This window comes from Musca autumnalis, unplaced genomic scaffold (assembly GCF_047663935.1).
Source record: "Musca autumnalis isolate F117 unplaced genomic scaffold, ASM4766393v1 scaffold_1, whole genome shotgun sequence".
NCBI classification, from domain to species: domain Eukaryota; kingdom Metazoa; phylum Arthropoda; class Insecta; order Diptera; family Muscidae; genus Musca; species Musca autumnalis.
The window spans coordinates 122,094,844-122,111,243 of NW_027411644.1; the positions used below are offsets into that span (position 1 = coordinate 122,094,844).

At 33.5% G+C, this 16,400-nt stretch overlaps 1 protein-coding gene across 9 annotated transcripts in view; it reads right to left on the reverse strand.

Moving 5' to 3' along the window:
- Window positions 1–16,400, reverse strand: part of LOC141406438 (uncharacterized) — a 129,099-nt gene that overhangs the window by 22,665 nt on the left and 90,034 nt on the right. For 3 of the 9 annotated variants that reach the window (XM_073991913.1, XM_073991922.1, XM_073991931.1), the window contains one exon: window positions 4,641–5,167. In XM_073991913.1, coding sequence (XP_073848014.1) covers window positions 4,641–4,831 — 191 coding nt within the window. In that variant the 5' untranslated portion in view covers window positions 4,832–5,167. The other 6 variants (XM_073991949.1, XM_073991893.1, XM_073991886.1 and 3 more) reach the window with 5 other exon arrangements.

Consider the following 16,400-nt stretch of genomic DNA (forward strand, 5'->3'; position numbering starts at 1 on the left):
GTTTTCTTCTTTGTTGTTGTTGTGATTTATTCTTGCACAAGCAGACATTTTTTTCTGTATCTCACAGTTAACCAACCTAGCAAGCGAAGAGGAAGAGGAAACAAGTAGAAACGGCGTTAAGTTCAGCCCTGCCGAACTTGTTATACCCTCTACCACGAGTTGTATTGAAGTAAAACTAAACAATAAGTTTCCTTTCGTTTGTAAAGAAGATTAACAGCCTGTTTTTGTAAAAAAATATTTTTCAAACGTATCGTTCGTACCATGGCACAATTACCAAGGTAGTGGTATTACACCAGCTGTTCGGATATGAAATGTCAAATCCCTTTATAAAAAAAAATATTTTTGTTGTAATTTCCCCAACAACATAAACAATTTTTTCATAACATATTCAAAATGTTACGATACCACTACCTTGGTAGTTGTGCCATGGTTCGTACTCAAACGAATCCGTTTAAAATTTGGTTTTTATAAAAAATTGAAAAGCATTCCTTTAGCTACGAAAAACTTTGTACATGAGTGTTTCCCTTCTGTTAATTTTTATTTTTTTTTTTATATTTTTCTCTTCGAAAAATATGTTCCTTATTCCTTTTGGAAAAAATGAAAATATTTGGACCGATTGGCGGATTTTTACATGTATGATTATCTAAAAAAGTATCTAGATCAATTTCCCATCATATGCATGCGTATTCAACAAAATTTCAGCTCAAAACGTTAGGTCTCTTTCCATCGTTTTTATCAGACGTTTTCGTTTGTATTTTTTTTTTTGTTATGGTAACCAAATATACCAAAAGCATTAGATACAAAAACCAAAATGTGTTTTTGTCGAATGGAAAAATTTGAATTACAAAAACAGGCTGCAAATACCAAATTTCAGCAATTTCGGTAAGTTAATGTGGCTAACGTTCAAAATACCGAAATTCGGGAGGTATATGTACGTACGTATGGGCGCTATATGTACGTACGAATTTCGGTGGAAAGTTTTATACGACCAACGAAGACTAAATGCCAAATTTCGGTTATTTCGGTGGAATATTGAAGTCACAACAGTTACAGTTCTATGGGGGCAATATGAAGGCGTAAACCTATACCTACACATTTCAGGCGGAAAGTTTTGCACCCACAGCGAAGACTAAATACCAAATTTCAGCTATTTCGGTGGAATATTGTGTATGTATGTTTTTGAGGCTTTTGTGTTTGTATTTATATTTCATCCAAACAAATATTTGTTTGCACCCAACCATATATTTGTTTGCACCCAAATTTATGTTTGGGACATATGTTAGAGAGAGGCAGGTTTTTCCTCTGTGAGTCATTAAATACAGATTTAGTACTTTTTTTTTACACTGTTCCACAAGTTTTCTCCTGTGCATACATACTTTTGCGATATAAATGTTGGTCCTTTTGGGATTCGAACAGTACATTTTCTTATGTATGTAAATATTACACACTTTTGATTGTTACGACCGAAGACTACCTTCGATCTATCAAATAAAATTATTTGTTTGTTTGTTATCGTATTTTTTATCCCTATTCATTTTGGTTTCAATGCTGCATACTATCTTTTGCGATAGACTGTATATGCACTAGGCGAATAAATAATATTTATCCCCAACGGAATATTTTGATACACTGGGAAATCCATAGCAATCAAGGATACGTAAGTGCTTAAGATCTATAAAAAATTGCATTATTTTGTACCAGTTTTTTACATTTTTTGATGGGGGGTCATATTGTCATAGATGAGATGCACCATACGAGTGTGTATTAGAGTTGCGCCAAAGGAACTATATGGAATTATCTAGTTCACTTCGCAGTTCCAATGGCCAAAATTTTTTCTTGGAACAAACTGCGTATACTTAATATCACACGTTACATTTCGTGATGTTACTCATACGTTTTGGAACTAGTACAAGGAACTAGATTACCCAACTCTAGTGTGTATATCATTAGATGAATTGCATTTTGGGAATAAATTACAAACAAACACAACACAAAAGCTGTACATCGGAAAACCGCAGTTGCAACAGTCATTCGCAGTTTACACCAATTGCTTAATGAAAGTACTCCTCGCCCGGATAATATACATACAGTTAGTCAACTATAGTATTGCAAAACAAAATTATTACAAAAATTTAAATAAAACAACGTTTTATTGGTATTAATAAATAACATTTTTAATGTAGTATTTGTTTACAGTTTAATTCTTACACGCGTTTATTAATTAAATAAAATAAAAAAGTAGCCAAATTTAACAAAAAATGTACCTAAAGTTAACAACTCATTTCATGCACTGTCAATTACACGGTATTTATGGAAAAGTCGGTCCTAATATTTCGTATGCCCAACTCGGGCATCAATAACAGCTTATAATCTTCTCAGAATTGAGTAAATAAGGTTCGGATTAATTCTTCTTAAATGTATTTAATCATGTCGGTCCTATTAGTGGACGGTCTTTCCCGACTTTTTTTCTTCGGTGGAGTGGATTTTGGGCAGGGGTGTCGACGACTTTGGTGCAGTTGTATAATAACCAGACTGCGGAATTTTATGCAACCCCTATTTTTGGTTCGATTCATGTCAAATTTTGGGACTGGTCTTATTTTTGGCTTATGATTAAATTGAAATCGAAACATATGACATATGCAAAATTTATGCATAAACATAATGACATAACATATTTATGTTAACATAAAACAAATAGTACTCCATTCAATTTCTAAAATCCAGGACATTAACTGAAATTTTACAGTTTTAGCTCTACTTTTTCATCCAAAGCCAATGGTATTGCATGTAGAAACATTTCATACATTCTAAAGGCGGGTTTTCATTAAAATTCTGATTCAATCTCCACGCCAACATCAAACTTTGTTCCAAATTTCAGGATTCCAGCTCTACCGGTTCACCCAAGTTCAATTAGTATTACATGTAGTACTTTTCGTACACATAAGTAAGAATTTCCAAAACTGTTTTAATAATCCACTAAACAATAATCATAATTTAAAATTTCAGGATTCCAGTTCACACAAATCCAAATTGTACCGTTAAGTCCTTTTCGCACCCATATGTACGAATTTCCAAAACTACCTCAATCTTACACTGCAAAATTAATCTTAATTATAAATTTCAGGATTCCAGCTCTATCCTTTCACCCAAATATAAATTGTATCAAATTTAGTACCATTTAGTACTTTTCGTACTCATTACCCATACGAATTTCTAAAACTTCCTCAATCCCAGCACTCCATCAGTAACATTAATTCCAAATTTCAGGTTTCCAGGTATAACCGTTCACCCAAATCCAAATTGTACCAAATTTAGTACCATTGTACCACATTAGTACTCATAAGTACGAATTTCCAAAACTACCTCAATATCACAATCCTACACTCCAACTGTAATCTTAATTCCAAATTTCAGGTTACCAGATCTATCGGTTTACCCAAATCCAAATTGTACTAAATTTAGTACCATTTAGTACTTTTCGTACAATAAGTACGAATTTCCAGAAACATTTCCTTACATCAACACCATTTCCCAACCTTGATTCCATACCAAGTATCAAGTTTCTAGCTAAATCCGTTCAAAATATACAATTTGTACTAAATTTAGTAACGTTTAGTACACTTATAGGTCAAATTCTCAAAAACCCTTTGGTACATCTTTCTAACTCACTATGAGTGACCTTCAGTCTAAATTTTTAGCTCTACCCGTTTGCCTAATACAAAGGCTACCATATCACCCCTACACACCAACAGCAGCCCACACTCAAAATTTCTAGCTTGTAACTTCAGCCGTTTCGTCTGGGCGATGATCTGTCAGTCACTCACTCACTCATTTATCACTAAGCTCTTTTATATAATAAGATTATCTCAATATTTAATATGTAGAAGTAGCTGAAATTTGGCACCTAGTTTTCGCTGGGGGTATAAAACTTTCCACCAGAAATTTGTTGGTATAGGTCCATGTCTTCATATAGACCCCATAGAAGAGAACCTCCTGATTTATGGTATGGTGAAGGTTCTGTTCACACTATGACTGAAATTTGGTATTTAGTCTTCGCTAGGGATACATAAAATATAGTATAAGTCCACGTTTTGGTGTTGGTTTGTTAATTGGAATATTGTGGAAAGATAGAAAACTTACTCGCAAAAAACTTTTATGTCCAAATTTAAGTCTACCCCCCATGATACGGTATTGTCTAATTTTATGTAATTCGAGGGTTTTTTTTTGTCAAATTTTCCAACCGAAATTGTGTAATTTGGTATTGCGTGTTGTCAGAGGATACAAAAGCTTAATTCGGAAAATTGTAAATATTGGTCCATTGGCAAATGTTCTTGTTTTGTTATTCTATACGTTATGTTATTGATACTTAATGTTTGTTACTCGATCCTCATCAAAAAAAATATTTAGAGGGACTAATTTTTATGAAAAACGTACATTTTATTTTCAGTTTTTTTTTTGTTTTGTTACTTTGAAAAGATTTAGTTAATATGTATGTGTATTGTGTTTTGATTTCTACTTTGACTCTCACTCGTAGAAAATTTTGCAACAATATTTGTAGTACCTTGAAGTTAGTAGCATACAAAATAATATGTGGTAATGAATTGATGGTAAAAGGAAAATAAATGAAACCAACAACTTACCTTGTATCGTCAAACATTAAATCAATTTTTAATTTGTAGACAGAATTCCGGCTAACGCTGGATGAAGATTCCTGATTATCGCTTTCCAGAAGGCGCAAAGCTGACGAATTACTACCGTTGGCTTTGCGAGAACGCACAGAGTTCATTTTTTGAATTGCAATAATTTGATTATCCGATTTGCTTGTAACCATTCTTATGATTGGCACTACAGACCGCAGCTGAAATGTGTTGCACAACTCTCAAGGAAACTTTCGGTTACAAATAAAATGCGGAAAATATCTGATCCACAGCATAGGCGAATTTCTCAGCTTTTTTAGTTTTTAGTTATTTCTTTATGTCTTCGTCCACACGGTTGGTTGGTTCATTCATCACATTTGTAATTAGCTGCACTGCAGTTCAGTGTTGTTAAATACTTTAATTAATTAACAAGAAATGCACGTTGAAGCTGTTTTGCATGCGATAATTGTTTTTGTTGTGTGTTTTTTGTTGGGCTGCCGGGTTGTGATATTTACTATAGCTGGAATCCACTGTAAAATAACAAGTGTTGCAAGTAACTATACATTAGACCAGATTGATGAATGTTTGGCATTTACACAGTGTTGGAGTTAACTGGGTTTCAAAATACACCAACAAGTACATAAATTCGTTAGTAAACGATAATAAATTTGATATTTTGAAAATTTATTGTTAATGTTTTTTCGAGCTACATATGTACATTTATTTGCGATGTGTATGTGTGTTTGTTTTTCATCTTTTGAATTATTTTTATACAATATATGTATACGAGTATGTATTTATTAATGGTTTGTACTACCGCACACTCATCTTGCCCAGAGTGGCTGCTAGATTGTTTGTTTGATTTTATGCGGTGGTTATTAATTTTCGTTCATAATTTGCACTACAATGGAATGGAATCGGTTCACTTTCACTCCAGTCATTTGGAGTGGACCGAACGACCAACCGACAGTTGCAGTAGTTTGGCTTGACTGCAGAGTGTTTGTTTGGTATCGGTTTGGTTTGGTGGCTTTTGCGATAATTAGACAACAAAATGAAAAAATGCATAACACCGTTGAGAACAGGTCCAATTGAATGAGCGAAGATTGATGGAGCAATTTTTTTATCACATGTAATTGTTTTGTTGTAGGATTGTTTCATACCAGACCTGTTGGGGTATGTGCGAATTCCGTATTTTTAAATTTCCCTCTAAAAATGTTCATTTGTCGCTAGTTTTCCTGTAGAGTTTTGTTACAAGTACGATAAACCACAAAAATATTTTCTGTAAATTTTCCAAATTTTTCACTTTTAATTTTTTTGGAAAAATACTTTTTTTATTAAACCAATACTACCATGTTATAAATAGGTATGTGAATATAAATGGTTTCATACTGGAAAAGATGCATTTCGAAAAAACACACACGAACACAAATGCGTTAATGTTGAACACTATTAGAGATTTGCTCCAGCGCGTAACAAATGAATGAAAACTTGAAGTTAAAACATATTTGGAAAGACAACAAGCAAGCCACTTTATTTTTTTTCTTTTACGTTCCGTTCCGTAAATATTTTTACTTCGGTCTTTAGGCAAGCCGTCGTTTAGTTACACGCGTTGTTTTCTTGACGAATGCGCACGCACAAATGTCGATGAGTTGCACAGCGTAAAGCTGAATGAACCCGCGACTAAACCACTCAGCTGGCATTATACATAGTAGATGAATGGTCTTATGGACAGACAGAGGCATACAAGCACTCACAATATTTAGATAGACAAGCCAAACTCTGGCACATAGTGTGGCACAAAGAAGCTACAGATAGCATGCATAGCGTCTAAGCATGACTACCCAAAGACCAAACGTAGTTAAAGTAAGCTGCGGTGAATGGACATGACAAAATAGCTGATAATAGCTTCACAATGTGAAGAATATCTAGAAGATTTGAGTTCATTTTCTTTTTGATACAAATACAAATTTTTTGAAATATTTTGACATTTGATTTGAATAAAATATGCGGAAGTGGGTGTTTAAAAAGATTTGATGCAACGCCTACTAATCGCATGGAAAATGTGACAACAAAATTATTAATTCTATGGGTTTCATAGAAAATTACAACATTAAAAAGTTCATATTGAAATAGCAAATAAGATTTTAAATTTGCTTGTAATATTAGCTATCAATTAACAAGTAGAACAGCGTAAAGCCTGTCAATCTTTTATACTCTCCACAATAAACTATGTATTCTTGATTTTAGCCGATAGCCTTATATGCTAGTGCTATTTTTTATAAAATTTAATGTAATTTTTTATTATAATTAATATTTGAAATAAATAAAATAAATGTATTCTTGACTGATATTTTTGGGAAATATTTGATTCATTTACATATGTGTTCATCAAAAAACATTTTCTACAACAGCAGAATTTTGATAGTAATTCGAACGAATTTGAATTCGAATCGCCTTAGGCCATTCGTTTTCTTCCCGTTACGAATGTACCAATGCCCACGATGGAACGTTTTTTTTGACAACTGGGAGCCCCAAATATCTAATATATCTTAATCGATCAGCTAAAAGCATAAAAACAACAAAAATCGGGCGATACCGTTATATGGGGGGTATACCCCAACGTGCCCCTATGTCCACAATTTTTGTTGGAGAAGGTTTTACAACTGGGAAAATGCCAAATGACATCTAATCTAGCAGATAAAAATTTAAAAAACTTATTTGGGGCTATAATGATCACACCATATGATCATTATAGCCCCAGATAAGTATTTTTACAGCTACCCAAGTTTGTGGTACCTAGTACATCGATTTTGTGAACCAAATTTTAACATTAGTGGAGTGGGAAAAAATTGTATAAAGTGTATATCGATATTATTTGCTGTTTGAGTTGTGAAAAATCAATACTTCAAATGAATAAAGGTTTCAGCTGCAGGGGTTTGCAGACGTACATGTTATTTCTTGTTTTCGTGGTGTTGCTTATTAAATACGTAATAATCTTGCTTTTGAACGAGACACTTTTAAAAATACAATTAAAAAAAACAAGTGAGAAAAGGCTATAGTCGGGACGGGGCCGACTATGTGATACCCTTCACCACTACCCCAGGGAATAGGCTTTTCACGGGTAAATATTTCTTTTAGGGAGATACTAAAGTTATCAGCCACCCTGACTTTTATACCAAATGACTTAAGGCAAAGTGAAAATATTTACAAATAGAAGCGACATATTTCTCATTAAAATAAAAACATCAACATAGTAAAATTGGGATAGCTTAGCGCCTTTTGCAAAAACTCAGATAAAGCTCAGATGGTCTAGTTTCAAAGCTCAGATGGTCTAGTTTCATTACACTGTGCTACATTTTTAAGGTGATCTTGTGCAAACAATTCGAACTGAGGATTTTTGAAAGTACAAACCCAAACGACAAGAAACCCTAGTTGGGTTTTGTTGTGTCAGATCCAGCTCGAATTTTATGGCCCCATCTAAACATGGTTAAATATTGAGTTTTTAAAGAAACCTGGGGCTATATCTCTGAAACCAATGCGAAACTTCTTCTGTAGGTAAGGACAAGAATAAAAATTTGGAGAAATAATGAACTCGAAAAACTACATTTATTACCTCAAATTTCAACTATATGTAAAAATGCCACAAATTTTTTATACATTTCGCACTGTTTCTCCTAAACCGTTAATTTTTTCTTAATATTTTCCCTGGAATGTAATACACAACTCTTCAGAACATGTCATTGTTGTAAAATGCCTCTATCCCATTGTTTTCAGTACATTTTTCAACGACGATTTAATAAAAATGTCAATAATGTAGTGAAATCCGAAATGCGAGAATATACTGTTGGTGTGAACTGTGTTTGAAATACGTCTTGTAAAAGATATGATGCAAAATACCGCTGAAACAACATGTAGTAAGCATTTTAGAGTTTCAGAATCTTCTAAAGAATTGTTGAGAACTTTATTTGGAAGATTTTTGCAAAAGGTTACTTGGTTCAACTCCCAATAGTTTAGACGATACTGACCAGAATTTCAGCAATTATGTAAACTTTTCTATATTTTATAGAATTTGATGCCCTAGATGGAGTTTTTCTTATTTTGAAATATAAGTTCTACTAGTTTAGGGCTACAATATTGCTAAAGACAGCAAGGCGTGATAAATGCAAAAAAGTGTAGATTTAGCCCGGTTTAGATGAGGCCATAAAATCCGAACTGGATCTGACAGGACAAAACCCTACTAGGGTTTTTGTAGTCTAAACATGTACTTTCAAAAAATGCATACTGAAGTTGTTTGCATTTTCAGTGTTGCATAGTGTTATCAAGCTTTACCCTTGGAATATGTCCAACAGAAGCAGAAATATCCACAAGTTGGAAATTGGCATATCTGAGCGTCTTTATATGACCAATTTTAGTGACACAGCTGGGACCAATTTAATCTCAGAATGTCTTCATTAATATAGATCACTTTTGTCGAAACGCATCCAAGCAAAGCTATGATATTCGTCAGAACTGGGAACTAGTTCAGTACCATAGTTCGTTTGCGAATGAGTTATTTCATAAAAACAAAGAGATAATATAACTCATTCGCAGTTCGTTCATACAAATGATATATTATATCGAAAATTGAACATTTTTGGTAAAGAAAAAATAAAATTTGTTGTAATATCTACTAAAGTTTGTCAATTTTAATTAAATTGCAATTTAAAAAAGTTTTAAAATAAAAAATATATTAATTTGAAATTTTAATATATTAAAATTAACATAACTTTTCTAAAAAAAAAACCTAATGATTTAACATAAGTTTTCGTATATATTTCCCAACATTCCCCCGAAGAACTCAAATAATCTTTATAAATAAAAATCAAAGGTCACGCACAAACCACTTTGAAAAAAAAAATGATTTTTTGGAAAATCCTATAAAACGAAAAAAAAAATGTTTTCTTAAAAAAATGTTTCCTGTTGCACGAATGAATGACCTTTGACCTATTAATAACTAAAAGTACTTTTATCCATTTAAATATTAAAAAAAGTCGCGCACAAACCACTTTCAATTTATATGATATATGGAATAAAGTTATGTATGATATAAAATTATATATATGTTATGATACGGCGATAAAATTGGTGAGAAACAAAAGCTTATGTCATTTTGGTTATGTCGTGTGGTTTTAAAGCGTGAGCCATATATGTGCTTAAAGTGACTCCAAGTTTTTGTTTAAAAAAGCTCATATATGACAACTTTGAAAGCTTTTTGTGCGTGAGCTTTTTTGTAAAAGTTTTTCAACACACAGAACCATATATGTCAAATTGTAGCTAATTCAATCTGAAAATGTAGCCCAAAAAGTCAAATCACCTGAAATCGAGTGGTTACATGAGAAATTAGAATGTTGTATGCTAAGATATAGCTAATTCGTTCTGAGTATGTAGCCAAAACGCCAAAATAACGGGCGGTACCGTTATATAGGGCTATTCTAACGTCGAACTATTTTCGCAAGATTTGTTGGAGAAGTTTTTTGGCCAAAGAAGTTTGAGCCCTAAATTCCAAATTATAGCTAATTGATTTGAAAATGTAGCTAAAAACGTCCAAATACGTGAAATCGGGCAGTACAGTTAAATGGGGGCTATAACAAAACGTGGACCGAATTTGTCCTGCATATGAAAAATACACTTGGGTGCAAAAATATAGCGTTCTAGCTTAGTGAGCGCTAGAGAGATTACTCGAGACGGATCAATAATATACACTACGGTTAATGTGAATATAACCAACCAATTTTGTCTACAAATACCGTTATAACTAACTGTGGGTGATTAATTGTACTTTTTACTCGCTTTATGAAAAAATATTAAAATATTAGCATTTTTTAATGATTTACCAGGATAGAATCACAATCGGAATATGTTAACACGTGTCACTGGGGCTTCAAAGTTTCCATAGTAATTCATATGGAGCCAAAGTTGAATTTTCGCGTAATTGCTCTAAAGGCTACATTTATTGTCCAATCGATCAGAAAATTTAACCAGTTTATTTCAGTGTCTAAACAAGTAAACCTACAAAAAAATTAAAATTGGCTGGATTTAAATATAAGGCTACATTATAGGGCCCCAATTGACCAAATATACTAATGGAGCAATATCGAAATCTTACCCGATTTTCATAAATTTTTGTATGATTTGTTTTCTAGCCACAGCAAAGAACTAGTAAAATTTTCTCATCGAGTGGACAATAAATGTTCATGAAATTCACCTTTGGCCCCAAACAGTGGGCAGAAAATGTGTGTTATGGTTTTGGAATATGATGAAAACAAGTAGGAAAGTATCAGTCAGTTGTGCTGACGGAGATATACCCTCAGCATCTGACCTAACCAAGAAGCAAACACAATAATTATGCCGTATATAACATATCGTCGGTGTCATGCTAAGTGTTCCATACGCCATTTGCCCGTTATGAGATAATCGCATTTTAATGTTTTGCCTCACAACTGCATGGAGCTGGATAAAGAAAATATTTATATTTTCGACTAGAAATATTAAATAGAGTATATAGAACATATTTGCAAAAATATAAAGGAATATGTATTGGAATATAAAAGTTATAGAGATTTTTTTAAAAAAAGAATTTTTGTCGAATTGTTCCATATCCACACTTATGACATAAATGTGAAATATTGTTAATCACATGGAACAAAGTGACAAAAAAAATTTCCAACTTTGCCCCAATACTTCTAAATCGAAAATTGAAGTTCTGATTTTTGAAATGTGTTTTTAAACTTGTAAGTTTTTAAAATATTAATTTCATAACTGAAAAAAGTTTAAACTTTCGCGTCGATGCGTGGATATCTGTGAAACTAGAGCAGATAGGAGAAAGCCGACTAGAAATTCAGAAAGCATATCGCAAAACCCTAGAAACCGCCTGTATCTCAAAAAGTCAAAAATGACGTATGGATTTGGTATCGCGAGTCTGCTTCAAAATACGTGGAATCTGTAGATACCGTAATGTGGGGCTACACCAAATCATTGACATATACCAACATTTTTAGTATGAAAACTTGCGATTCAGAGAACTCGAAATATTAAATTGCGTTAAACTTGTTTGGAAGAATTTTTGCAAAAGTTTAGGAGTTTTGTTACACACTATACATTATTTTGCAGGGTTTTTTGGAGCTTTTGGGATATTACCTAATACATGACTGGATGAAATAATACGATGTGCAAAGTTTAGACCAATCAGAAACTTCCTGCGAGAGTTATCTTGCAGATTTGTCATTTTAGTTGGTGCAGTCCGGGTTTCTTGGAGCTTTTAGGCCATTATCTCAAGAAGTATGGACTTGCCCCCGAAAAAAGTGTGCCATAACCACAAGCGCAACCGGCTGAAACAAATTTCAAAATGATCCGAGAGGAGCTCTTATACTTCACCTTTTCCGAATTTTGTTGGGAGGTACCCGATGGAGTGGACTGATATTTGAACCCGATTTATATCTTGAAGGAATAATACGATGTGTAAAGTTTGGATCAAATCGATTGCTCCCTACGAGAGTTATTGTTCACACCACTTTACAGAAAAATTTTAAAACTTTTGTGGTGGAGGTACCCAAAGGAGTGTGCCGATATAGCCCATCTTCGAGCTTAAACTTTACCCAAAATTTGAACCGAATCGGTTGACCGGTTGAGAATTATCGTGCGTACCACCCAGTCAGACAGACGGACAGACATGGCTAAATCGACTTCAAATTGTCTGAAACTAATTTCGTCCAAACATACTTGGGGTATAAAACAATTATTTCGATGAGACACATATTTGGTCGTATCAAAGTATATATACCATCTGTAGCCTAAAGGCTGAGGGTATAAACAATGCTTATCGCCTTGAACGTTGAATGTCCGGTTTCGATTCCCAGGCCAGGCAACTTCTAGTTTTTAACGGTGGTAAAATACCACGTAATGTTGGCGACATTTCCGGAGTGTTTCAGCCATGTAAAACTTCTCTATGAGTGATGTCTTAAGACACGCCTCCTAGCGGTTCAGAATAGCTTTTTCCTGAACGGACAGAGATATTTTCATAATTTTATGTTCAACAGATAACAGAATCAGCTCTCCGGCGAATCAAAAAACGATCTAATTCGGTCTAGTACTCGTAGTTGCAGAGAAATCAAAGATCAAAGTTAAACCTTTGAGTTTTTTCTTAATATTTTACATCAAAATATGAGTGTTTTTGTGTTTTTTTTTTATATATTCTTATCTATAGAAAAAGTCAAACATGAATAAATGAAAAAACTCATATATTAAAAGAAATGCAAAAACGGAGAGAGTTCTCGCCTTGAAGAGCAGAAATCGATTCCCCTGGCCAAAACCCACATTTTTTGCCCTCACCGATTGTTAATTTCTATATGAAATTCGATAGTAATCACACTGAAACTAAGGAAACAAAAAAATGAGTCAAAATATTGGAAGATGTGGGCGTGCTCCTAAAAACGACAACTTTTCCACATTTTGGAAATTACGTAATTTTTGAGAATTTCTGGAGAAAGAAATAGCTATTTCTAGGAAACTATAACAGATGTTGTGTCCATTTTTGTTAGGTAGGTAGAATGGTTGCCTTTAACAGCCGTTTTAATAAAATACAGTAGCGATTACACGTAGTATGCTATTTTATTTTTTCCAAGGTACTAAGTTTTAGTGAAACTTAAATATTGGTAGAGTAGAACTTTTAGAAAGCAGTATGGAACAAGGTTTGGTATTCGCAGAAAGATGCCAGAGAGTGTCCTCATTCTGCCCATATATACTTTTGTAACCGTCCTGTTCCGTCCGTTTTTTTCGAGTATATGAATTTTAATATGAGCTTTATGAAAATCCAAGGAATATTTTTTCCAATTTTGGAAAAATTTAAATTGTTTGAATTTTTTTTTTCAAAATTTTTATAGTTTTTTGTAATTTTATAGTTTTTTTGTTTGGGTTTGACCATTTGTAATATATAGGAAGATATAAAAAACACAAATTTGATTTACTCTCAGAGGCAAAGTTGTAACCCTTGTCGTAAAGAACAAAAATTGTGAACACATAAGATCCATCAAACGTCATCTGCAAGGTCAAAATCGGCAAGGTCAAATTTATTTTAAATTGTTTCTGGGTTGTGTTCTACACATATCAAACCGATCAAAATTGAAGCAAACAGCCATGTACAAAAATGTACCTAAGATCTCAATAAACAACTTTCTAGAGAATACGAACTTTGATTTTGATCTGGTTTGCTTTGGTTCTGGTCCACAGATACTAAACGGTTCAATATTCAAGAAAACAATTAACTACAATAATGTTTCAAAGATATTAATAAACAACTTTCTGGAACATACGAACTGTCAGTGAAAGGTTCTTAAAGGTCAAAATAGCAAAACACTTTAGAAAATATTCGATTTTTATACTTTTTCTCCGATTCTGGTCCATGATACCAAACCGTCCAAAATTAAAGAATAGAGTCAACTACAAAAATGTACCTAAGATCTCAGTAAACTACTTTCTCTTGGGTCAGATTATCTCCCCATAAGTGTCTCCATCAGCCGACCATTTACTTTTATCACCTCTGAAGGCCGCACTGTCATCAATTATGGGAAAGCAAATTGGCCTAGTTTCAGATAGTTCAATAATCACCGCTTCAGAGATTAGGTAAGGGAACTGACACTGAAAATTAACAGACACCATAAAAGAAACCTTTTTTACCACATATAACGCAATATATTGGTCTGTGGTAAACTATGTTGCGCCAGTGTGATCCGAGAATATAGGTGCAACGCGATGGAAAAAATATTCAAACCTGTCAGAACACCGCCATGAGAACAGCAATAAGTTCCCTCCTCATGTCTTCAGTGGGTCTTCTATATGAGGGGACAAAGATTCTTCCAGTACATCCAAATAATGGCATGCTTTCGTTGCAGTACTTTACCGTGAGAGTCATTCCAGTCACCATATGGTGGATTGGACTCCCCCACCCAGGCATATCAGGTAGGATCTAGAAAGGGAGGTCCAACCTTACAAGAGAGAACCCCCAAACCAACGAGCCTATCAAGCAGGTTTAAATCGCATTCACACAGATGCAGTCGCAGATTCAACTATCGTGTGAATGCGGTCCTCGGAGAAAATCCCCCATATGTCGCAGCTGAGTAGCGTCAGCTGCCACGACAAACTAGAGTAGTTTTGGCTCAACTATGCTCGGGATGGTGCAGCCGTCTAAATCCCTATAGGGCAAGGATTGATGACACCGTGTGAAACATCTTCCTAGCATGCGGCACTGGTCCACACTGCTACACTTCGAAGTAGTCAGTATTACTGGAAACAGAAAAACCAACTTACACACATATCGTTACAGATTAAAAAGTTTGCAATTTCATCCGCAAAAGTTGTTTGCTATTGAAATCCACTCTGGGATCCCCAGATATTAAAACATCAGAATTAACCAGGATTTTAACCGCCATGTTACTACTTATTGATTGAGCTAATAAGTTTTATTGAATTTTGATACTTTCTTGTTTTTCATTAGTTTTTTTAAATCCAAATGTCTCTGTTTATATTTTTCCTCAACTATTTCTTCATAGTGAATTTTGTCTGGTTATCGCCATTTAGGAATTACAAGAAATTTTTAGGAAGGGACGTTTCGCTGGCACTATTCGTGCGTGCGTGCAAATTACTGAGCCACAACCCCAAGAGCATTTATTTTGAGAAGCGATGAACTTCAATTCCGACGTCTGCCTGTCTACTTGTTCAGTTCCTTGTAATGTTTTTATTTTATCTTTTAACGAAATCAAATTATACAACACACACACACACATTTTTGAGTATATGAATATAAAAACACTAGTCCACATAAATAATTTATATTAAATAATTGATATTAAATATATCGTCGATATAAAAAATAAATGGTTGGAAGAAAAATGGACTCCCGTTTTAATATACGAATTATTATATATCGCGGGATAAGACGATCTAGTTCAATGGTCCGCCCGTCTGTCCATTATAAATTGTATTCATAAAACAAACAAAAAAATGTTATAAAATAAAATCGATCGATGAAGGACTAGATTTTGATGTCCTTGAATCCCACAAAATTGTACTACAGTCGGTTCATTAGTTTTCGAGCTAGAGTTGGCACCGATTTCAAAATGTCATTTTGAGAAAACACGTTTTTAGTTTTGATGTGGCATACAAAACACAATAAATTTATAACTTCCTAAGCTCATATCTCAGGTAATATTGTGCTGATCGACTTTAAAATTTTACCACATATGTATTCTATTCTACTTTAAAATAAGCCAGTAACTTTTTTTCGATATTCGCAAATTTACAATTGGGGATCACACTAAAGTTTTATTCATTTCGATATCACTACTCCAGACAGCAGAGGAATTCATTTTCTTACAACTGAAGCATAATATCATTATGTTGGTATCGCGTTAGTGTCCCATACTTTTGTAATTTTTATTTTTTTACGTTTTATATTTTCTTTTAAGTTAAAATTTAATTGCTCATCAAAATCCCACTTTATAATTTATCATATCGCTTATTTACTCAAAGAGTGGCACGTGTTAAAACAATCCAGTTTCAAGAAAAACGCGTTTGGAGGTTATAATTTAACTTCCCAGCTTAAAAGATTTTTACGCAAACTACTTGGACAACTTTTTAAAAAGATCTAGCCAGATATCAATGCTGAATTTCTGTGCAAGATCAAGCATGATTTGAAGTGTTTTAGTGCTTCATAAACTCAAAAATCTTTTT